A 24,134-nucleotide genomic window follows, 5' to 3' on the forward strand; every position below is an offset into this window, starting at 1 on the left:
GCATTAAGCCGAGATTGCAGCACTGCACTCCGGTCTGGATGACAGAGCAAGACTCAGTTTCAAAAAAAAAAAAAAAAAAAGACTGGACTCAAACCCTCAAACCAACACCAGCACAAGAGAAGCAACCTCTCAAATACTATTCCCAATGTGCCTGCAATATTTTCTGAAATAAAAGGAGGTGTGAGAAGCCGACGGATACTGTTCGGTCAGCCACCTCCTTACAACCTGGCGAAGGCCTCCACAGAAAATGAGAAAGCAGAAGACAGCCATGCTATGGGGGCAGCAAGGGGATGGGAGCATCTTCGAGAGGTGGACACCTCCTTCCAGGTGACCAGAGACACCCTGGGCCCAGCAAGGCACAGCAGAGTGATTCCTCTGCAGGGCAGGAAAGCCGGCCAGGGAGTGAACTCTCAGACCAATCAGAGCGCAAGAACCAGAGGGCAGGGCAGAAACCACTGCAGGCACGGTGAGAGAAACACAGGCTCCCAGAGCCTCATAGAAAACAAGTCAAACTCACAACTCTTACTCCCCAGCCATGGAAATGAACAGAAATTCTGATGCTGCACACACTCATAGGTAGAGACACAAGAGCACACACATACACATTCTTTTTTATTTATTTGTAGAGACAAGATCTCATTATGTTGCCCACACTGGTCTCCAACTCCTGGCCTCGGGTGATCCACCCGCCTCAGCCTCCCAGAGTGCTGGGATTACAGGCATGAGCCACTGCACCTAGCCCACATACATACTCTAGAATCTTGCTGATTTCCCCCTAAATATGGAAACAAGGCAGAAGAAAGTAACTTTTCAGAAGAGCCACAGCCAGCCACATCTGAGATGCGATGGATGACCCCCAATTTCACTGGCAGCCGAGTGGGGGAATTAAATCAGACTTTAGAGAAGAGCAGAGATTTAATTCTTCATCAAGTACCTGAATACTATCAACGAGTACAGTGAGATCATGATCTAAAATTTTGGTTAAAAAGATAACTGTGTTCATTCCTTGCTACCGCCAAGTCATGTGGAGGCAGAGGCTCAGGTGTGTTCAAGATTCAGCTGCACCCGTGACCCACCGCCATAGCCAAGGAAGGCATTGTACTGCGGCACCCGTGACCCACTGCCATGGCTGAGGAAGGTCTTGCACTGCTGCACCCATGACCCACAACTGTGGCCAAGGAAGACATTGCACTGCTGCACCCATGACCCACTGCCGTGGCCAAGGAAGACATTGCTGCTGGCGGTGTAATGGACGTTAACACTGATTTACAAGGGGTGCTGAAGGACACCTTCATCCACGGTGGCCTAGCACATGGAATTCGCCAAGCTGCCAAAGCCTCAGACGAGTGCTGAGCCCATCTTGGTGTGCTTGCATCCAACTATGATGAGCCTGCATGTGCCACATTGGGGAGACCCTAGGTGAACACCAGGTCAAACTAATTAAGATTGATGACAATGAGAAACAAAGAGAATGGGTAAGGCCTCTGTAAAACTGACAGAGAGGGGAGACCCTATGAAGAGGCTAGCTGCAGCTATGTAGCAGTTAAGGACTATAGAAAAGAATCTCAGGCCAAGGATGTTATCAAGGAGTGCTTCACATGTAAGAAATGAACGAATAAAATGCTGGCTCACATGCCTCAAAAAAAAAAAAAAAGATACAATTGTGTATGCACAGAAAAAAAGACAAATGCTGAAATATTAATAAGTGTCACCCCTGGCTAGTAAGCTTATGGGAAGTTTTTGTTGTCTTCACTGCCATTTTATAGACTGCAAATATTATTTGTAAGCAAATATTAGTCTTCTAATATTTGGAAAAAATTAAGCTATTCTTTTGGGGAAAAAAACAGTACTCTCTCTCTCTCTCTCTATATATATATATATATATATTTGAGACAGAGTCTTGCTGTGTCGCTCAGGCTAGACTGCAGTGGCGTAACCTCAGCTCACTGCAACCTCTGCCACCTGGATTAAAGCAATTCTCCTGCCTCAGCCTCCCAAGTAGCTGGGATGACAGGCACCTGCCACCACGCCCAGCTAATTCTTGTATTTTTAGTAGAGACAGGGTTTCACCATGTTGGCCAGGCTGGTCTCGAACTCCTGACCTCAGATGATCCACCTGCCTTGGCCTCCCAAAGTGCTGGGATTACAGGCGTGAGCCACCGTACCTGGCCCAGCACACAATATAATTTCAATTATGTAAAATATACATGGGTAGGAAAAAGACTGAAAATGCAAGAACGTGTTAATAATGAATGAACGTGGTGGAACTGCCTGCACCTGAGGGCGCCTGGACAGGCTGATGCTGTCTCCCAGACACTTTAGCTCATTATTTTGGGAGATTCTACATCAAAGTCTGACAAAGATGAATGTTCAGTCCTTGGCACTCCCACCTTGTAATACAGAGATCTTTTCATTTTATTGATTTCAACTTTGTGATTTCTGTATGATCACATTTTACTCACTGGTATGTAGTAAAACAGGCCAGCAGGACAACTATGGTTCAAGATTCTCACGATTCACGTAGAAATATAATCACACCCCCCTGCCGACCCCAGCCAATGCTCAATAACAACCAAGGAAACAATGGCAAGGCCACTGAGTCCTCAAATTGCACACATTAATGGTCTCACAGATGGCAGTGGCGGCCCATCGGGAGCGGCTGCTGCAAAGACGTAAGCTGCAGTGGAGGAGGCGCGGCCAGGGTTGTGCACTCTGCAGGGCCAACAGGAGCCAGGAATAGACGGGAGCCCCCATCTCCTACTGAGTTGGCAGGGCGGGAGCCCTGCACTCCCAGGCGCAGCTGCAGCCGCCCAGCCGCAGCTCTGGATCCAGGCATCTCTGTGCTGTCAGGGGCCCAGGAAGCACCCCTGCCGCCGCAGGCTCGTAAGTGCCTGCTCCCGCTCCTCCCGACTCCTTGCACTGACTTCAATTTCAGAGCAAAGCTGAGGCCAAGCTCAGGTACTGTTGCAACCCAGCCATGTGTGCACATGCTTGGGGTGACAGTGACATGCCAGCCTCCTGATGCCTCAGACCCCTCCAAGATTTTGGGCGCTGATGAGCATAGGAGAGCAGTCGAGGTAGGGGGCTGAGGGGAGCTCAGCACAGGCCTGCAGATGCCCCTTGGCACAAACAGCCTGGGTGCACTGGCCAGCATGTTGATGGTGGCAGAAGGCAGACAGGCTCCTGGGCGGAAAGGGGCAGGTCCCCAGTGAAGCCCCACCTTCAAGACAGGGACAGCCTGAAGCCTGGGGGCCAGGCTGTCCGTTCCAAGTGGAGTCCATGGCCCAGAGTGAGAACTCATGGTGCTTTTTCCAGGCCCACCCATGGACCAATCAGCACATACTCCCTCTCTTCTGAGCCATAAAAAACCCTGGACTCTGCCAGACTCAGACAGATGTCGGGACTACCAACTGCGGGAAGGAGCTACCTACGTCAGGCCTCTTTGACTCATCAGGACGACCTGCCTGTGGAAAGAAGCTGCCCACTGTGGGTCTCCTGAGAGCTATTCTGCCGTTCAGTGAAGCTCCTCTCTGCCTTGCTCACCCTCCACTAGTCTACGTACCTCATTCTTCCTGGACATGGTACAAGAACTCAGGACCCACCAAATGGCAGGACTGAAAGAGCTATAACATAAAGAGAGCTAAAACATGCTCCCAACTCACTACATTGCAGGTGATGAGAAGAGAGAAGAGCTCTGGCCCTTCAGGGAGCCCAACCTAGGAGTTCCCTGAGCCAGGGCTACGACACCCTCTTTGGGGCTCTGCAGTTCCTGGTGTCTCCAAGCTTCCAGGCGCCACTATGTTCCCCAGTGCCCACCGTGGAAGCGGCCTACAGTACGTCTGCTCTAGCTGCAGCCTTGCATGGAGCAGGACCCTGTACAAGCAACTTGGAGCTGCCCACCCCACCTCAGTCGGCACACCTGGTTGTGCGCAGTGGCCAGACCCTGCACTTGCTCACATACCCCCCGCCACTCCACACCTGACTCGCCCTCGGCAGGCGTGGGATCCAGGCCAGTGGCGCAAGCCGAGCACAGCCTGCCAGGCCAAGAGGGTGAAATGAGCCCAGCAGGCCCGAACAAAACTCAGGCAAAGGAGCCACCAGCCACAGAGGTTTCCTGCTGGAAAAGCGACAGTCCAGGGATCCCGTGACATCACTTCTTGACTATCAAGGTCAAAAAATCCAAATTCCCTACTTCTGGCTTCCCTTTGCACCCACATGTTTTTGGAGAAGATGGGGACTAATGAAGTAGGATATTAACAATGTAAATCCCAATGATAACCCACCAACTTTTACCACCAATTGGGGGCTTGGTGTTCTCTTCACTGAGTGATTTTCAAGACTCACAGCCCTCAAACAGCTGAGGCCCCATACCTGGGAGGCAATTTAAGAATCCCTCCGCCCACATACCAACCCCAGCACCCTATCAAGGGAACCATGATGCCCACAAAAGAAGGCCAGGGCAGGGGTGAGATCTTACGGGGGGTTTAGCAGAGAGGCTTCCTTGCCGAATATATTCAATGGCAGCTTCGAATGAGGTCAGGCAGTATCCCAGTTCATCCTTTGCCGAGCTGCTAAACCTGAAGTTTTTGATGTAACTCAAATTTGCCATCCTAATGAAAGGAAGAAAAAAGTTATGTTGTTGTCTATCCAAGTCACACTTCTGCAAAAAAAAATATTATTGGCTTGGGCGACTGATCAAATATCTAGTCAGTCGGTTCCCTCAGGAAGCTATGACCACCGTCTCCTGGGTCTCTCTGCAGAGTGTGTGCGATTAGGAACACAAGTAAAATGACTAGCTAGTTCCCTGAAATAGTCTTTAGCAAGCTGATTACTGTAAATTGAGCTGTGGGTTCCGGGGGAGAGATTATGGGTTCTGGGGCCAGAAAGAATGGCAATCAGCTTTCTGCTCAACCACTGTCTAGACACTCATTCCAGAACAAGAAACGTAAGCTCTCTGGGCCTTGGTTTCCCCATCTGTAAGTGGATGGATGAAGCAGGGGGAGGCCCCACTCCTAGCTCATAACAGGTGTCCAACTGAAGGTGGGCTTTTCCTAGAGTTACATTAGAACTACCACAGTGCAGCGCTGCCATTTTTTTTTTTTTTTTGAGATGGAGTCTCGCTCTGTTGCTCAGGCTGGAGTGCAGTGGCGTGATCTCGGCTCACTGCAAGCTCCACCTCCAGGGTTCATGCCATTCTCCTGCCTCAGCCTCCCGAGCAGCTGGGACTAGAGGTGCCCGCCACCACACCCAGCTGATTTTTTTTGTATTTTTTAGTAGAGACGGGGTTTCACCGTGTTAGCCAGGATGGTCTCAATCTCCTGACCTCGTGATCCGCCCACCTTGGCCTCCCAAAGCGCTGGGATTACAGGCGTGAGCCACCGCGCCCAGCCAAACACTGGCATTTTTAAAAGAGTATCTTAACAGAAAATGTTACCAATTAGGGATCTCCGTTTTCACAAGCAAGTATAACAGGACTGACAGCAGATCATCAGCACACATGGTCTCCAGGTTCACTGCGAAGGGGAAACACACATTCAATGCCATCATGAGATTCAAATGGACTGACAAGCCTATCAACTCCCTACCACTGCACACCTTGTGAAACTACATATCAGGGAGATCATACATTGGGGGAGAAATGTCATTGCACAAGCTCCTTTACAGAGTCCTGATCAGATGTCAGGTCCAGGGGGAAAAGAACGCCCAGCATTTTCAGAACATGACCAAAACAAGGTATTAGTAACTCAGGCCAGATATGGCGGCATGCGCCTGTAATCCCAGTGCTTTGAGAGGCCGAGACAGGAGAACTGCTTGAGGCCAGGAGTCTGAGGTCAGCCTGGGCAATATAGCAAGACCCCCACCTCTACAAAAAAATATGAAAATTAGCCAAGGGTGGTGGTGCATGCCTGTAATCCCAGGTACTTGGGAGGCTGAGGCAAGAGGATCACTTGAGCCCAGGAGTTCAAGGATGTAGTGATCTACAAATGCACCCAGCCTGGGTGACAGAGTGAGACCCTGTCTCTTTTTTTTGTTTTTTTGAAAGGGAGTCTCGCTCTGTCGCCCAGGCTGGAGAGCAGTGGCACAATCTCAGCTCACTGCAAGCTCCACCTCCTGGGTTCACGCCATTCTCCTGCCTCAGCCTCCCGAGCAGCTGGGACTACAGGTGCCCGCTACCATACCCAGCTAATTTTTTTTTGTATTTTTAGTAGAGACAGGGTTTCACATGCTAGCCAGGATGGTCTCGATCTCCTGACCTCGTGATCTGCCCACCTCAGCCTCCCAAAGTGCTGGGATTACAGGCGTGAGCCACCACGCCCAGCCAACCCTGTCTCTTAAGAAAAAAAAAATATATGTTAACTCCAAGCAGCCCATGCCTTGCCACTCCCTTGGACACTGAAAGAGCCCAGGGAGGTGGCTGCAGTGATACAAAATGAAGATGAGCCCAGAGCCATCACCAAAAGTCTCTTTCTTCCTAAAGTCACTAAGGTCCTTCCTCAGGTCACTTCCATTTTATAGACATGGAGTCTACTGCCCATGTAGAGTTTCACTTTTTTTCCATTTTGAAATTTTAAGTAATTCATTCACGTTTAAAAATTCAAACAATGGAAAAGAGCAAACTGTGAATGTTTCTCCCATCCCTGCCAGCCAGTCTCTTTTCCCAGAGGCTCCTGCTGTTGCTTCCTGCACATCTGTCCAGGACAGCTATGAGCTCACCATCATGTCGTGGCTAAACAGCTATCCCCCTTTCTTTGATGCTGTTGGCTGGAAGTCTACCATATCCATTCCTGTTTATTTCATTCAATACACTCAGGATCATCCCTTATCTATACATCTAGCTATGTCTCTTCCTTCCTGACTTTTTCTTGACTTGTTTTCTTTTACTTTGTTTTTGTTGTTTTTTTTTTGTTGTTTTTTTTTTTGATAACGGGTCTCACTCTGTCACCCAGGCTGTAGTGACTGGTGTGATCGTAGCTCACTGCAACCTCCAATTCCTGGCCTCAAGTGATCCTCCCACCTTGGCCTCCCAAAGCACTGGGGTTACAGAGGTGAGCCACCGTGCCTAGCACCATAAAAATCCCTTAAGATAGCATCACTCTTTGCTTTTTCATCTGGATGTAGCAGCTACCCCTTGGCCAGGCCCCTTCCCAAACACAAACCTCTCTGGCTTGGAGACTGTGTAATGAGCTGCACCACTTTTCGCAAGCAGACAAGCTTCTGCTGTGGGGAGGTGCATTTGTTCAGCTGAGCCAGCTCTCTTTTGGCACGAGGTATGTTAAAGCTGTAAAATAATTTGGAAAGTGACAACTTCAGAGCACGGTAAGAGAACCCTCCGGCCTGGATCTAAGAACACATCTCAGGGTCTACACTTCTCACAACAAACCAGAAGGAATGAAACACAAAAACAGATACTGAGAAGTCATCTGACTCAAGTCATCAGCAAAACAGAAGAGTCTTCAATCCCATTCAGGCTGCCAGGTGATAGAGCTGTACAAGAAAGTTGAAAAAAAAAAAAAAATCCTATTCCTAGAGGGAAACAACCCAAAAAGGGTTGTGGGAGGTGAAACATTTTTGTGTCCTAATGAAACTTAAATTAGGCTGGGCACAGTGGCTCACGCCTGTAATCCCAGCACTTGTAAACCAAGGTGGGCAGATCACTTGAGGTCAAGAGTTCAAGACCAGCCTGGCCAACACGGTGAAACCCTGTCTCTACTAAAAATACAAAAATTAGCAAAGCATGGTAGTGTGCACCTGTAATCCCAGCTACTTGGGAGGCTGAGGCAGGAGAATCACTTGAACTCAGGAGGCAGAGGTTGCAGTGAGCCGAGATCACGCCACTGCACTCCAGCCTGGGCAATAGAGTGAGACTTTGTCTCAAAAAGAATAAAAATTAAAATTAAATAAATGAAACTTAAATTAACTCCTAAGTAGGTACCTCTATGGCAAGGTTCCCTTGGGTGGGCAGATGGGATGTCCCCTGCACGCATAACCCACGTGGGCAAATTACATGCCAACTTGGGGACCAGCTGCACAAAACCCCGTGCCCAGCGGCTCCCATCCAGCCGGCATGCTGGTGCAGTGTGGGAGGGGGACGGCCACACACAGTCACTTGTAAAGGGCAGCCCTTTATCTTTGGTCCCAAGTAACTGCACTGCTCCTCAGAACTAACCACGTCAAACCAGTGTGTCACCTCTGCCACCAAGAGGGCCTGCTTCCGGGAGAAGACAGCACCCCTGCCTCCGAGGACACCAAGCCGCTGTGGCACAAACCCTTACCTGAACTCCGGTTTCACACCAATATCTTTCTGCTGAAGATCTTGAAGGCTTCTTGTGATTTTGTTAAAGGCGGCATCCTAACAACAGATTTTAACAAACCTTCAAATTTCTCAAAAAGCACAGAAGAAGGCTTCCATCTTGGGTGATAATAACTGAGAACCTACCTCGCTTGCCTCCATGGTCCCCACGTATTTAAATATCAGGTCGTAAATTTCATGATGGACGTATATCTGTGGAATCAAGAGAACCCATTCAGGGTGTGAGCGGGCAACAGGGTATGCCTCCCAGCCATTCCGCCCCACCCTCACCTCCACTGCCTGCTTCATCAGGTTCATCTGGGCCTCCTGCTTGGCGAGCATTTTCTAGAGGGCAAGAAAAACACAGTGAAAGGGCTTGGATTTGCATGGGGGTGCACCGCAATTCTCCCTCTCGGAAGTCTTGCTGCTTACCAGGTGAGAGTCCCTCAGAAGCTGCTGGAGGCATTTGGTGTAGAGAGCATTCGCTGAGTCCTAAACCACATAGAGCAGAGGGACAGGCCACCCTTACCAGCGAGGCCATAATGGGGGAGCCGGAGCGGGTAACGCGCCCAGAGCTTCAAGTGTTAACGCAAGCTTTAACAAGTCAATTACGTGATTTTTCTCAACTTTTTTTTTAGGTGTATATGCATTAAGCAGGAGAAACTTCCCCTTGCGGTTAACACAGAGGATAATAATACTCATTTTTATACTTCCCCATGACTTTACCACTTGGTTTTTTTTTTTTAAGAGACAGGGTCTCACATTGTCGCCCAGAGTAGAGTGCAGTGGTATGACTATAGCATGCTGCGGTCTCAAACTCCTGGGCTAAAATCATCCTCCCACCTCGGCCTCCCAAGTAGCTGGGAGCTTGCCACCACGCCTGGCTAATTTTTGTATTTTCTGTAGCAGTGGGGTCTTTTTATGTTCCCCAGGCTGGTCTTGAACTCCCAGCCTCAAGAGATCCTCCCATCTCGGCTTCCCAAAGTGCTGGGAAGACAGGCTTGTACCACCATGCCCGGTTAAATTACTTTTATAGTTAGAGAGAAACATTTTTAAAAGACTTCAAACAGTGAGGCAGCACCAGGCAGTTCCAGAGGAAACTGAGGGCTCCCGGCGCCCTGCACTGAACCGAGACAGGGCACGCCAGGCAGAGGACAGCACGGCTACTGACTATGTGGTGACGGAGGCTCTTTCTCTCGCATTCTCGGAATGTTCGGTGGAAAGAGGCGATGTTCCTGTCAAATCGCTCGGAGTGTCTTCCCAAGAACTCTCTCACATCTTCAATGGTTTTCAGGGAAAAGGGATCTGAGGGTGCCAAAGGCTCTTCTGAAAAAGAAACAGGTCAGGCCGGCTGAAGCCTCTGATGGTTCCTCACTCTGTCCTATCCTACAGGGTCTAGGCCCTCTGGGGAGGAGGGCAAATGTCCTTATTTCAAGACACTGCACAAGAACAGCCCAGTTACAGGACACCCTGGAGTCCAGAGAGCCTGGTCCTCTCAAGGCCTCTTCCTGGGACAAAACCACACTATCTGGGACCATGGGCAAGACCCCAATTCCTGACAATAAGAGCATCAGTGTGCATCCAGCACATTATTATCTCAATTTTCTGGGGCAAATGAAGAATTATTATTTATTAAAAATAACAAAATCTCAAAGAGGCACAATGCTGGGGCTGGGCGCTATAAGAGACAGCCCTGAAGCTGACAGCCAGAGACAAAGCTGGGGCTACTGCTTTGCACAACTCATGGGGAAACAGTCACATCCCAGGTTGATCACAGGTAGGCTGTCTATGTGAATGCTGCCTCCTGGAATTGTGCAATGCCCGACCTGTGCAATAGCAGCCCCGATCCACACCTCCTTAGCCCAGTGACTTTAAGTTCTAGGAGGAACCACTGGAAACAATTATATAGGTCTCCATGTGGCTCTTGAATATTTTCCAGGATGTTTAACCTTTTTTAAAAAAATAATTTATTGGCCGGGCGCAGTGGCTCATGCCTGCAATCCCAGCACTTCGGGAGGCTGAGGCGGGCAGATCATGAGGTCAAGAGATCAAGACCATCCTGGCCAACATGGTGAAACCCTGTCTCTATTAAAAATAAAAAAATCAGCTGGGTGTGGTGGCGGGCGCCTGTAATCCCAGCTAGTCAGGAGGCTGAGACAGGAGAATCACTTGAACCCGGGAGCTGGAGGCTGCAGTGAGCCAAGATTACGCCACTGCACTCCAGCCTGGCAACAGAGCAAGACTCCATCTCAAAAATAATTAAATAATAATAATAATAATTTACTTTATTGTTTTTGGAGATAGGGTCTTGTTTTGTAGCCCATGCTAGAGTGCAGTGGTGTGATCATGGCTCAGTGCAGCCTTGAATTCCTAGGCTCGAGTGACCCTCCCACCTCAGCCTCTTGAGTAACTGAGACTACAGGCATGCACCACCATGCCCGGCTAATTTTTTTATTTTTTTACTTTTTATTTTTATCTTTTTTTTGAGGCGAAGTCTTACTCTGTAGCCCAGGCTGGAGTGCAGTGGTGCGATCTCGGCTCACCACAATCTCTGCCTCCCGGGTTCAAGTGATTCTCCTGCCTCAGCCTCCTGAGTAGCTGGGATTACAAGCACGCACCACTGCACGTGGCTAATTTTTTTTGTATTTTTAGTAGAGACGGGGTTTCCCCATGTTGGTCAGGCTGGTCTTGAACTCCTGACCTCAGGTAATCCGCCCACCTCGGCCTCCCAAAGTGCTAGGATTACAGGTGTGAGCCACCACGCCTGGCCTACTTTTTGAGACAGAGTCTCACTCTGTCACCCAGGATAGAGTACAGCGGCATGATCTCAGCTTACTGCAACCTCTGCCTTCTGGGTTCAAGCAATTCTCCTACCTCAGCCTCCCGTGTGGCTGGGATTACAGGTGCACGCCACCATACCTAGCTAATTTTTGTATTTTTTGTAGAAATGGGGTTTCCCCATGTTGGCCAGGCTGATCTTGAACTCCTGACCTCAAGTAATCTGCCTGCCTCAGCCTCCCAAAGTGCTGGGATTACAGGCACGAGCCACCACGCCCAGCTTGATTTTTTTAATTTTTTTATAGAGACAGGGTCTCACTATGTTTCCAGGCTAGTTTTGAACTCCTGGCCTCAAGTGATCCTTGCGCCTCGGCCTCCCAAAGTGCAGGGATCACAGGCACGAGCCACCATACCCGGCCTTGTTTAACCTTTCGACAGCTAAGTCAGGAACAAGTTCAACAAACGCATTTTTCTAAAACAGGAGAAAAGGGTTTTTTCTCCCAGAATACCTGAACTCTCTCTCTTTTCCAAAGGATGGGCTATACACAGGATGCTGAAACTCTCTTCTTTTTCATTGTAGAAAGTTTCTTCAAAGAGAATGGGCACTGAGAGAAGACAGGTAAAACCAGCTCCTAATTTAATCCTGTTCCCTTGTATAAAGACATCCTGGAAACAAGAAAGCCATCACTGCACCAGCAGCCGGGGCAACCACATCCCACTCTCAGCCTGGCCCTGATGCAGCACTTAACCGGCCCCTACGGCCTTCACCCCAATGTGGGTTTGCTGGGGCACAAATACTCTCCTGTTTTGCTCATTTTAATACTAAAATGTTTCCTCTTTGTTGGCCTAGTAGCTATGGCTGCAAGATACCTGAATCATTTCTATTTTCTTTTGAGACAGTCTTACTCCATCACCCAGGCTGGAGTGCAGTGGTGCAACCTCGGCTCACTGCAACCTCCACCTCCCAGGGTCAAGCAATTCTCCTGACTCAGCCTCCTGAGTACCTGGCACTACAGGCACCCACCACCACGCCCAGCCAGTTTTTGTATTTTTAGTAGAGACACGGTTTCGCCATGTTGGCCAGGCTGGCCTTGAACTCCCGGCCTCAGGTGACCCGCCCGCCTTGGCCTCCCAGAGTGCTGGGATTACAGGCGTGAGCCACCACACCTGGCCCACACGATGCATTTGTTCATCTTTTTAGTTTCCTTCATTGGAAACAGTACCTCGGTCTTTCTTTGCCTTTCACGATATTGACATTTTTGTTGTGTATTGCAGACTCTCCCTCCGTGTGTTTGGGAGGGTTTGTCTGATGTTTCCTGACAATTAGATTACAGTTCTACAGTTACATGTTTCTGACAGGAATACCCTGAGAGGGATGTTTTATCTCCCTCTGTGTATCCTGTTGGAAGGCACATGATGTCAGCTTTTTTCACTGTTGACGTTAACCATGGGGTATGTGTTGTTTTGTTTTGTTTTGCTTCTAAAGCGGAAGCAGGTAGGTTCTGAGAGAGGGAGATTTTATTCCCATTCAGGAATGGCCGTTTTTCCCGGCATCCCCATAGTCAGGGAAGCCCGGCCACAGTGTCCTCACTGGGGCAGGGGCTGTGTTCAGATGTGGCAGCTGAGGCTTGTGGCGCTGTGACAGGGAGAGGAAACACGGGGTTGTCAGTGCATCTGCTCTGCCCTGTGGCTCACAAGACACACTGCTGTTTTCCTGCTAGAGATCTGCTCACCCCAGCTGTCAGTCAGCTTGGCTGATTTGTTCTCTTTTGGACACCCAGATCTACAAAAAGGACAGGAGTTGGGCTTTGCGCGGCTGGTCTGCCCCCAGCACCCGGCCATGACCACAGTGAGCCGTGCAGGGAGTAGCAGGTGGGATTCAGCCCTGGCCACACTGCAGCACAAGATTACTTCCATCTCTTAGATAGGGAGAGCTTTCTTACTTTTTCTTTTCACAAAGAACACAGGATTTCTTCTACTAAAGAAATAGCTCAATGTTTTTTCTGTTGCAACATTTAAAAAGGATCCAGGCCGTGTGCAGTGGCTCATGCCTGTAATCCAAGCACTTTGGGAGACCAAGGTGGGTGGATCATTTGAGGTCAGGAGTTTGAGACCAGCCTGGCTAATATGGTGAAACCCCGTCTCTATTAGAAATACAAAAATGAGCTGGGCATGGTGGCGAGTGCTTACAGTCCCAGCTACTCAGGAGGCTGAGGCAGGAGAATCACTTGAACCCGGGAGGCGCAGGTTGCAGTGAGCTGAGATCGAGCTACTGCACTCCAGCCTGGGCAACAGAGTGAGACTCTGCCTCAAAAGAAAAAAAAAATGCAGTGTGTGATTCTAGAGCTAAGAAGAAGAAAAATTTTTTTTTGCTATGAAAGATATAATTGGTATAATCAGCACAGTCTGTATGAGGACAATATGTTGGAGGACATTCTATCGATGCTAAATTATCTGAGTGTGATCACTATGTTGTGGTTACATAAGAGAATGCCTGTTCTTGGGAAATACACACTGAACCGTCTTGGGCTAAAGGGCACAGTGCCTGCAACTTACTCTCAAAAGATTCAGGTTGGGCGCGGTGGCGCACGCCTGTAATCCCAGCACTTTGGGAGGCCGAGGCGGGTGGATCATAAGGTCAGGAGATCGAGACCATACTGGCTAACATGGTGAAACCTCGTCTCTACTAAAAATACAAAAAATTAGCTGGGCACAGTGGTGGGCGCCTGTAGTCCCAGCTACTCGGGAGACTAAGGCAGGAGAATGGCGTGAACCCAGGAGGCGGAGCTTGCAGTGAGCCGTGATAGCACCACTGCACTCCAGCCTGGGCAACAGAGCGAGACTCCGCCTCAAAAAAAAAAAAAAAAAAAGATTACCTGGGCATGGTGGCACACGCCTGTAGTCCCAGCTACTCGGGAGACTGAGGCAGGAGAATCACTTGAACCCAGGAGGTGGAGGTTGCAGTGAGCCGAGATCACACCACTGCACTCCAGCCTGGTGACAGAGCGAGATTCCATGTCAAAAAAAAAAAAAAAAAAAGATTCAAAATAATAATAATAATAATAATAATATGTGTTGAGAGACAGTGATAAAACCAATGTGGCAAGAATGTTAACAGCTTGGGGGGAAGCACATTTAAGAGTTTTTTCAACTTTACTAAAACATTTGAAATTATTTCAAAACAAAAAGATTGTTTTTTGCGTTTTTTGTTTTTTGTTTTTTTTTTTTGAGACAGGGTCTCGCTCTGTTGCCCAGGCTACAGTGCAGTGGCACAATCATGGCTTACTGCAAGCTCAAACTCCTCGGCTTAAGCAATTCTCCCACCTCTGCCTTCCAAGTAGCTGGGACTAGAAGCACGCACCATCACGCCTGGCTAATTTTTTACTTTTATTTTTGGCAGAGATGGGGTCTCGTTATGTTTTCCAGGCTGGTCTCAAACTCCTGGCCTCAAGTGATTCTCCTGCTTCGGCCTCCCAAAGTGCCAGAATTATAGGCGTGAGCCACCATGCCCAGCTGAAACAAAACGCTTTTAAAAACTAAAATATTCATCCCTGATGTCCTATTCGGGGCCAAGAAACTGACAAGCTTTTCATGGCACTGGGATAAAACAACTTCCTCTGGCTCGGACATCAGCAAGGAGGAGGTGTTCCAGCGACACACGGCAGAAACCCCATCACGGGCTCAAGGAGAGATGCTCAGCACCTCCCGGCCTCCAAGGCAGCAGCTGGGGTCCAGCTTACTGTCACCACCTCCCTTTCCTCCACCACAAAGGCAGGGTCCCTCCAGCCCCCCACGGGGCTGCAGTGGGTGTCAAATGCCACCATTGCCAGTAGCTGCGAAAGGCTGAGAACGGGACTCTCTTCCCTCCCCTCTGGTCCCAAACACCAAGTAGATGACCCTAGCTGATCCACCAAGAAATGAATACCTTTCCATTTAAGGTCTGAAAATGCTCTTCCACAGGTATCAAAATGTAGGACTCAAACTGACAAGTAGACTGGATGCTGCTCGACAGGCTTCCTTTGCAGGGTACTAAGACCTGGAAAAAACAATTCAGGGGAAACTCAGACGTGCCATTTACCACCTCAGCAGAACAGGGTGTCCCCAAAGGCGCTCCAGCTGGACACACAGTGGGACCTGCTGGCAGAGAGAACGCCCGAGGTCCCTTGCCAACGTGGCCACAGTGGCTGCCAGCTGAGGTGATCTGCCGCTGCTGTTGTTGTTGTTGCTGTTGTGATGGAATCAGCCTCACCCCACCACAGGCAGAACAGTACAAATCCTTCTTCACCTTCAGATGTGGAGGCTGACAGCTCCTTACTACACTCTACTACACTCGCTGGGTACCCGCCCAAGCTAGTGGCCCCAGGCTCCCTCTGTATTCTTAACAGTACAGTTATAAGGACCCAGGGGCTCAGGGACAAGTCCAGATGAAGAGAGGAGCACTTGGAAAGTACAGAAAAGGGAAGCTAAAAAATCACACTTTCTCCCACCATTCAAAAAAGAAACACGGCCGGGCGTGGTGGCTCATGCCTATAATTGTAGCACTTTGAGAGGCCAAGGCAGGCGGATCACTTGAGGTCAGGAGTTCAAGACCAGCCTGGCCAACATGGCAAAACCCTGGCTCTACTAAAAATACAAAAATTAGCCGGGGGTGGTGGCGCACGCCTGTAATGCCAGCACTTTGGGAGGCTGAGGCAGGCAGATCACTTGAGGTCAGGAGTTTGAGACCAGCCTGGTCAACATGGTGAAACTCCGTCTCTACTACAAACACAAAAATTAGCCAGGTATGGTGGCATGTGCCTGTAATCCCAGCTACTTGGGAGGTTGTGCTCCAGCCCAGGAGGCAGAGGTTGCAGTGAGTTGCGATCACACCATTGCACTACTCCAGCCTGGGCTGCAGAGCAAGACTCTGTCTTTAAAAAAAAAAAAAAAAAAAAAAGAACACTTCACATGAATGATGGTTTCCTTCTATTCTTTTCTTTACGCTTTTTTTTTTTTTTTGGAGACAGGGTCTTGCTCTCTCACCCAGGCTGGAGTGCAGTGGCACGATCTCAGCTCACCGCAACCTCTGCCTCCCAGGCCCAGGTGATCCTCCCACCTCAGCCTCCCAAGTAGCTGGGACTATAGGCGCGCACCACCACACCCAGCTAATTTTTTTGTTCTGTTCTTGTTTTCGTTTTTCGTTTCTTTAGTAGAGACAGGGTTTTACGATGTTGCCTAGGCTGGTCGCGAACTCCTGGATTCCAGCGATCTGCCCGCTTCAGCCTTCCAAAGTGCTGGGATTACAGGTGTGAGCCACTGTGCCCGGCCAAAAGATGATTATATGCTATACAGTTAGATCACAGAGTGATTTATCCCACAGTTTCTTGAACATGATATCTTTACATCTTAGACCGTGGTCAGCTGTGCTATTATTATTATTATAGCTATTTTTCTTTCTTTTTTTTTTTAGAGGCAGCGTCTCACTCTGTCACCCAGGCTGGAGTGCAGTGGCACAATCATAGCTCACTGCACCCTCAACCTCTGGGCTCAAGCCATCCTCCTGCCTCAGCCTCGTAAGTAACTGGGACAACAGGTGCACACCACCATGACCAGCATTTTTTTTTAAGTAGAGATGAGATCTCACTATGTTGTCCAAGCTGGTCTTGAATCCCTGGCCTCAAGCGATCCTTCCACCTTGGCCTCCCAAAGTGCTGGGATGACAGTCATGAGCCACTGTGCCTGGTCCATTGTATTATTCTTTGTTTGAAATTAAACATAATAATCTGAAATTTTAATAAAAAATTAAAATAAAGGGAGGCCCTTAGATATTAGGCTAGAAGAAATGACCTCAAGGCTCCCAAGTGGCCTCACCACTGCAGTTGGCAGATAAAGAAAGAAGATCCTAGAAGCCAAAGTGGGCCACAGGCAATGGGATCTAAAGAGCCAGTCCTCGGGTGTTTAATGCTTGAAGTCGGAGATGGCCCCCCTCCAGCTGCAGCACGAAGGACTCACACCATCCCATTCAAGGAAGGGCCGTGGCTGGAGGGCCTTCATGTGGCCTCTGGGAAGCAGGAACTTTTTTTTTTTTTTGAGATGGAGTCTCGCTCTGTTGCCTAGGCTGGAGTGCAGTGGCGCGATCTCAGCTCACTGCAAGCTCCGCCTCCCGGGTTCACATGATTCTCCTGCCTCAGTCTCCCAAGTAGCTGGGACTACAGGCATCCGCCACCACGCCCGGCTAATTTTTTTGTATTTTTAGTAGAGACGGAGTTTCACTGTGTTCACCAGGATGGTCTCGATCTCCTGACCTCGTGATCCACCCACCTCAGCCTCCCAAAGTGCTGGGATTACAGGCGTGAGCCACCGCGCCTGGCCTTGGAAGCAGGAACTTCTAAGGGCTCTGCCCCACTGTGCCCACATGCTGCCTGCTTGTTCGCGTCACCTTCTCCGCCTCCCTGACTTATATAACGCACGTCTGGCCCCATTCACTGCATCCCCACTGTCAAGCACACTGCTGGACACGAGGCAGGTGCCCAGTGCAAGTTTGCTGGGTAAATCGGGGGCCCTCAGGACCAACCCTTCCCCCAACCAGTTTTCTGGCAGACATAAAAAGGAGCTCTAGTTCCTCCTATGCCAAGAAAGAGAGAGGCCCCTGCTGCCCAGAGCATTTCATAGCAACCAGAAGCCAAAGCTGGGCTCTCTGGCTCCACCCATCCCCACAGCAATCCCGCTGAGACCAGGGAGGAGTTGCCTGGGATGGGGGGTAGGCAGCTAGGCCAACGGCCTCCAGGCTATCCCTTAGGGGGCTTCAGACTACTTCTGGAGTAGCTGTGGAGTTTTTACTGCCGGCAAAGACTTTTCAGAGTTACCAGCACAGACAAAGTTCAGAGTTACTGCGTTGACCAGAAGGTGGGGACCTAGAAATTTCAAGCCTTAACCAAAAAATGGTTTATTCTAGCCCCTTTAGAAACAATTTTTAAAATAACAGTAATTAAAGAAAGGCCATGTGTGGTGGCTCACACCTGTAATTCCAACACTTTGGGGGGCTGAGGCAGGTGGATCACCTGAGGTCAGGAGTTTGAGACCAGCCTGGCCAACATGGCGAAACCATGTCTCTACTACTAAAAATACAAAAATTAGCCGGGTGCAGTGGCGACCGCTTGTAATCCCAGTTACTCAGGAGGCTGAGGCAGGAGAATTACTTGAACCCGGGAGGCGGAGGCTGCAGTGAGCTGAGATCGCACCACTGCATTCTAGCCTGGGCCACAAGAGCGAAACTCCATCCCGGGGGTGGGGCGTGGGGTTGGGGGAAAGAAAGTCCTGCAGGAGCTGCATTTTATGGGGAAAAACAAAAGGAGACAGGTGTGGTGGCTCACACCTGTAATCACAGCACTTTGGGAGGCTGAGGCGGGTGGATCACTTGAGTCCAGGAGTTCGAGACCAGCCTGGGTGACAGGGCAAAACCCCGTCTCTACAAAAAATACAAAAATTAGCCAGGCGTGGTGGTCCACGCCTGTAGTCCCAGCTACCTAGGAGACTAAGACAGGAGGATCACTTGAGTCCAGGAGGTGGAGGTTGCAGTGAGCCAAGATCACGCCACTATACTCCAGCGTGGGTGACAGAGCAAGACCCCATTTCAAAAGAAAGAAAGAAGGAAAGAAAAGTCAAATAAAGGGCAAGAATCTGCCTGAGTGGCACCTACTCCAGGGCGCCCTCCTGCCTCCTCCCCAGGCTGGATTAAGCACTCTACAACTGCCCACGCTGCCTTCTGTCCTGACACTCATTCCTCTGGCCTGCAAATGGCCTGTTTCTGGAATTCCCTGAAGGCGTGCCAAGTTCCCCACTGATCGTGTAACCCTGAAACCTGGCACGGTGCCTGGCGTGGAGTGGATGGCCACGGCTTGTTGGAAGCATCTATACTAAATAAATCCTGAGAACTGGAGCAGGGGTCTCAGCGCCCTTAGCTTGGATGAAAGTCAGTTCCTGGGGCTTAGAAGACATGCCGCTAGGCTCCCAGACTAGGCCCCCGGAGTCTACTTACCCCATTAAATCGGACACCTCAATAAAAGGACCAAGTTCAATCTCCTTTGAAATTTTTGTTTTTCTTATAGGCAAAGGGGACGGTCTCCTGGTGCACCTGGGAAACCTGGAGGACTTCCAACCCTGCACTAAAGCCCCAGGGACGCAGACCTGCCCAGCCTGCTCTGAGGACGCCGCAGGTGTGTAATTAGCCGGATAGTTGTAAGCACAGCGGCGACTTTTAGAAGCAGTGGGGGTGTCACGGGCCTCTGAGATTTAAATTTGAAATCTGGGTGAGCACAGGAGAAGGCGCTTCCACTGTCCAATCAGTTAGCAGAGGAGGGCAGGAAGGAGACACCTGCCTGGATGTGGGGGCATCCCCACAAAAGGAGCAGCTGGGAAGGAAGGCGCCTCGAGGTGTGGCGGGGCAGGGGCGGGGACAAGGGTGGGGGTGGGGAGGGAAGGAGCAGTCAAGCTACACCCTCAGCTGCCCCACACACACTGCTGCACAGCCACACGGAGATGAGGTGGCCCAGCAGCGTGCACGCAGCGAGAAGCGTGGTGAAGTTCACTCTGCAGGAGATACATGTTTTTTTTGTTTGTTTTGTTTGTTTTTGGTTTTTTGAGACGGAGTCTCGTTCTGTTGCCCAGGCTGGAGTGCAGTGGCGTGATCTCAGCTCACTGCAACCTCCGCCTCCCGGGTTCATGCGATTCTCCTGCCTCAGCCTCCCCAGTAGCTGAGATTATAGGCGTCCGCCACCACGCCCGGCTAATTTTTTGTATTTTTAGTAGAGACGGGGTTTCACTATGTTGGCCAGACTAGTCTCGAACTCCTGACCTAGTGATCCGCCTGCCTTGGCCTCCCAAAGTGCTGGGATTACAGGTGTAAGCCACCATGCCTGGCCGAGACACGTTTTTAAGTGATTTCACATTTTTTGGAGCCTGATAAAGGACTCTGATCTCCAGGGCAGACTCAAGGGCAGTCAAACTTGGTACAAGGTTACGACCAGCCTGGGCAACATAGTGAGACCCCATCTCTACCAAAATATTAAAAATGAAATAAAGTTGGTACAATGTCCAAACTTCATGGAAAGATATTTGGTATTCAACTGCTGAGGCCACAGAGATCCCTTAGAGGTGACAGAAAGGATGGCATTTCCCTGGAGACCATCAAGATATTCGACTTTTTCTTTCAATCCATAAACATAGGTAGAGCACAACTGCGGAGTGGACGGGTGTGGGTCCATGCCCCTCATCACACAGACAAGAAGGTGCCGGCATGGGCCAGCAAACCTGACCGGTGTGACAGTGACGGCAGCTCCTGCACTCTGCTGATTTCTGCTGAGAAGCTGGCCTCCCTGATTCTTTTTTTTCTTTTTTTTTTAGAGATGGGGTCTCACTATGTTGCCCAGGCTGGAGTGCAGTGGCTATTTAGAGGTGCAATCCCACTACGGATCGGCACGGGAGGTTTTTTTTGTTTGTTTTTTGTTTTTTGAGATAGAGTCTTGCTCTGTTGCCTGGACTGGAGTGCAGTGGTGCAATCTCGGCTCATTGCAACCTCCGCCTCCAGGGTTCAGTAGATTCTCATGCCTCAGCCATCCAAGCAGCTGGTATTACAGGTGTGCACCACCACACCTGGCTAATTTGTGTATTTTTAGTAGATATGTGGTATCACCATGTTGGCCAGGCTGGTCTTGAACTCCTGACCTCAAATGATCCACCTGCCTTGGCCTCCCAAAGTGCTGGGATTACAGGCGTGAGCCACTGCGCCCAGCAAAGCACAGGAGTTTTGACCTGCTCCATTTCCAACATGGCAGTGTTCACCCCTGCTTGGGCAACATGGTGGTCCCCCACTCCTGGGAGGTCACCATATTGATGCCAAACTTAGTGTGGCGATGCAATCAGCATAGCTCACGACATCCCAGAGCTCCCGGGCTAGTGATCCTGCTGCCTCAGCCTCCTGAGTAGCTGGGACTACAGGCCTGCACCAACAACCTGGCAACCTCACTGATTCAAGTCCACCAAACAAGGCTGAGGAAGACCAGAGGCTCACTCTTGCCCCATGTGGACCCCAGCAGTTCCTTGTGGATGCCTTGGATCTCAGGAGGAGCTGGACTGAGGGTCCCTGTGGAGGAACCCCGGATGGCACAGCCTAGGAAGAATCTCCATTCTCCGGTGTCCCTGAAAGGAAGGTGACAAGGCAGAAAAGTTCATTCAAAATCTCCCTTTTGCCAAAGCGGGCTTGAGTGGGATCCCATGACTTGTAGCTGAAAAGCACTTAGTTGGCCAGGCATGGTGGCTAACACCTGTAATCCCAGCACTTTGGGAGGCCAAGGCAGGAAGATTGCCTGAGGTCAGGAGTTCAAGGCCAGCCTGGGCAAGAAATTGAGAACCCCATCTCTACAAAAATTACAAAAAGTTAGGCTGGACACAGTGGTTCACGCCTGTAATTCCAGCACTTTGGGAGGCCGAGGCAGGTGGATCACTTGAGATCAGGAGTTCGAGACAAGCCCAGTCAACATGGTGAAACCCCATCTCTACTAAAAATACAAACATCAGTCAGGCATGGTGGTGGGTGCCTGTAATCCCAGCTACTTGGTAGGCTGAGGCAGGAGAATCGCTTGAACCCAGGAAGCAGAGGTTGCAGCAAGCCCAGATAGAGTCACTATACTCCAGCCTGGGCAACACAGTGACACTCTGTCTCAAAAAAAAAAAAAAGAAAAGAAGAGAAAGAAAGAGAAAATCCCGAAGTCGCAGCCACTGGGCTCAGTAACACCATGCTGAGCAAGATAGAGCTTCCCCAAAGAGCTTCCACAGAAATAACTACGCCACAGTGTGACGCTTCTAAAAAGCTGGATAAAGATATATATGAAAATATGCACTTGTGTAGACAGTAGTTTAAAATATCATACAACGAAGACAGGAAAGGAGGAAATATTCCCGCAGTACGGCCAGGCCCTCCCTGATCCATGCCTGCCTTGCGTCCCGTACTTTTCCTCTGCGACACTCACCACTACCGTAATTAGTATGCACTCGCTCAGTGAATGACCATCTCTCGCACTAGAATTTAAGCTCCATGAGGGTAAAGATGGTGATCTAGGGCCGGGCGTGACAGCTCACGCCTGTAATCCCAGCACTGTGGGAGGCCGAAGCAGGAGGATCCCTTGAGGCCAGGAGTTCAAGAACAACCTGGGCAACATAGTGAGACCCACCTCCACAAAAAATAAAAACCAGCCAGGCGTGGTGGCACATGCTTGCAGTCTCAGCTACTCGGGAGGCTGAGGCAGAAGGACTGCTTGAGTCTAGAAGTTTGAGGCTGCAGTGAGCCGTGTTCATGTCACTGTACTCTAGCCCAGCCTGGGGGACAAAGCAAGAACTTATCTCAAAAAAAAAAAAAAAGAGTGATGTGTATTTCTGTTTCTTGGTGAATCCTCACCATCAAGCAAAGTATCTTGTATACAGCAGCTTTTAATAACTGCTGTGAAATGAAGAGATGACAATGAATGTCTTTGGTGAATTTTACGAGATTTTTATTTGGAAAGAGCTATATTCTGTAATTTTTAAAATAATGAACTTTTTGGCTTCTAAAATCTAAAGTAAGAAGATTGTGGTGAAGAAATATGAATCACAAAACTAATCATAAAAACTGGAAAAGATGTCAAGAAACCTAGCTTCTCTTTGGGAGACGGAGGGGGGTGGATCACTTGAGGCCAGGAGTTCAAGACCATCCGGGACAACATGGTGAAACCCTGTCCCTACTAAAAATACAAAAATTAGGCCGGGTATGGTGGCTCACACCTGTAATCCCAGCACGCTGGGGGGTCGAGGCAGGTGGATCACGAGGTCAAGAGATCAAGACCATCCTGGCCAACATGGTGAAACCCCGTCTCCACTAAAAATACAAAAATTAGTTGGATGTGGTGGCACACGCCTGTAGTCCCAGCTACTCGGGAGACTGAGGCAGGAAAATCACCTGAACCCGGGAGGCGGAGGTTGCAGTGAGCTGAGATTGCGCCACTGCACTCTAGCCTGGGTGACAGAGCAAGGCTCTGTCTCAAAAAAAGAAAAAAAATTAGCCGGGCATGGTGGATTGTGCCTGTAATCCCAGCTACTCAGGAGGCTGAGGCAAATCGCTTGAACCCAGGAGGCAGAGGTTGCAGAGAGTCAAGATCGCGCCACTGCACTCCAGCCTGAGCAACAGAGTGAGACTCTCTCAAAAAAAAAAAAAAGAAACCCAGTTTCTGATGGCAGAGCTCGGCCTGGGTAAAATGAAAGTCAAGTCCAGGCCAGGCATGGTGGCTCATGCCTGTAATCCCAGCACTTTGGGAGGCCAAGGTGGGCGGATCACCTGAGGTCGGGAGTTCAAGACCAGCCTGGCCAACATGGGTGAAACTCCATCTCTAGTAAAAACACAAAAATTAGCCGGGCGTGGTTGCACACACCTGCAATCCCAGCTACTTGGGAGGCCAAGGCAGGAGAATCACTTGAACCTGGGAGGCAGAGGTTGCTGTGAGCTGAGATCTCGCCACCACACTCCAGCCTGGGTGAAAGAGCAAGACTCTGTCTCAAAAAAAATTAATAAATAAAAATAAAAATAAATGAAAGTCAATTCCAGCGTTCCTGAGAGGCCGCTGAGAACCTGAAGCCACACTCAGCTAACCTGACTTCTCCTTCAGTTCAAACCCTCAGGCACCTCACATACCTGAGTAAAGTTGCCCCACGGGATAAGAGAAGTGGACATCCTTTTGAGAGAGTAGGGGACAACAGACAAAAAGAAGACGGAAGACTCCTCAAGCAGAGGCCACAGATGACACAAATGCACTCGGGACACTGTGTCCCCCAGTGCTGTCTAAGTAGGATGCCCGCCAAGTTCACTGACCTGAGAACTGGAAAGACCCACAACGTGGGGCCCGCTCTCCGTCCAGGCAGATGCCCCCACCATGACAGGTGACAGCGTCTCCTGCCTGCTTCTCATTCCTGTTACCTGGCTGCCCCTGAAGGCTTCTGAGGTTGTGGCCTCTACCAGAAAAGTTCTTTCATTATGGTGCTTTCCCTTTGGAAAAGCCTTTCA

General features: G+C 49.8%; 1 protein-coding gene across 2 annotated transcripts in view; it reads right to left on the reverse strand.

Annotated features, from left to right (window-relative positions):
- The window catches only part of ANKRD27 (ankyrin repeat domain 27), a 78,276-nt gene that overhangs the window by 38,586 nt on the left and 15,556 nt on the right, over positions 1-24,134 (reverse strand). The window contains exons 3-12 of one of the 2 annotated variants that reach the window (XM_054464668.2): positions 14,994-15,104; positions 11,578-11,734; positions 9,462-9,616; positions 8,723-8,782; positions 8,582-8,635; positions 8,438-8,503; positions 8,274-8,350; positions 7,158-7,279; positions 5,435-5,513; positions 4,478-4,610 (exon numbers count right to left, since the gene is read on the reverse strand). In XM_054464668.2, the coding sequence (XP_054320643.1) occupies positions 4,478-4,610; positions 5,435-5,513; positions 7,158-7,279; positions 8,274-8,350; positions 8,438-8,503; positions 8,582-8,635; positions 8,723-8,782; positions 9,462-9,616; positions 11,578-11,734; positions 14,994-15,104 (1,014 nt within the window). Of the gene's footprint in view, positions 1-4,477; positions 4,611-5,434; positions 5,514-7,157; positions 7,280-8,273; positions 8,351-8,437; positions 8,504-8,581; positions 8,636-8,722; positions 8,783-9,461; positions 9,617-11,577; positions 11,735-14,993; positions 15,105-24,134 lie in introns of those variants that run through there. The other variant, XM_054464670.2, reaches the window with a different exon arrangement.

This window comes from Pongo pygmaeus, chromosome 20, assembly GCF_028885625.2.
Source record: "Pongo pygmaeus isolate AG05252 chromosome 20, NHGRI_mPonPyg2-v2.0_pri, whole genome shotgun sequence".
Lineage (NCBI taxonomy): Eukaryota > Metazoa > Chordata > Mammalia > Primates > Hominidae > Pongo > Pongo pygmaeus.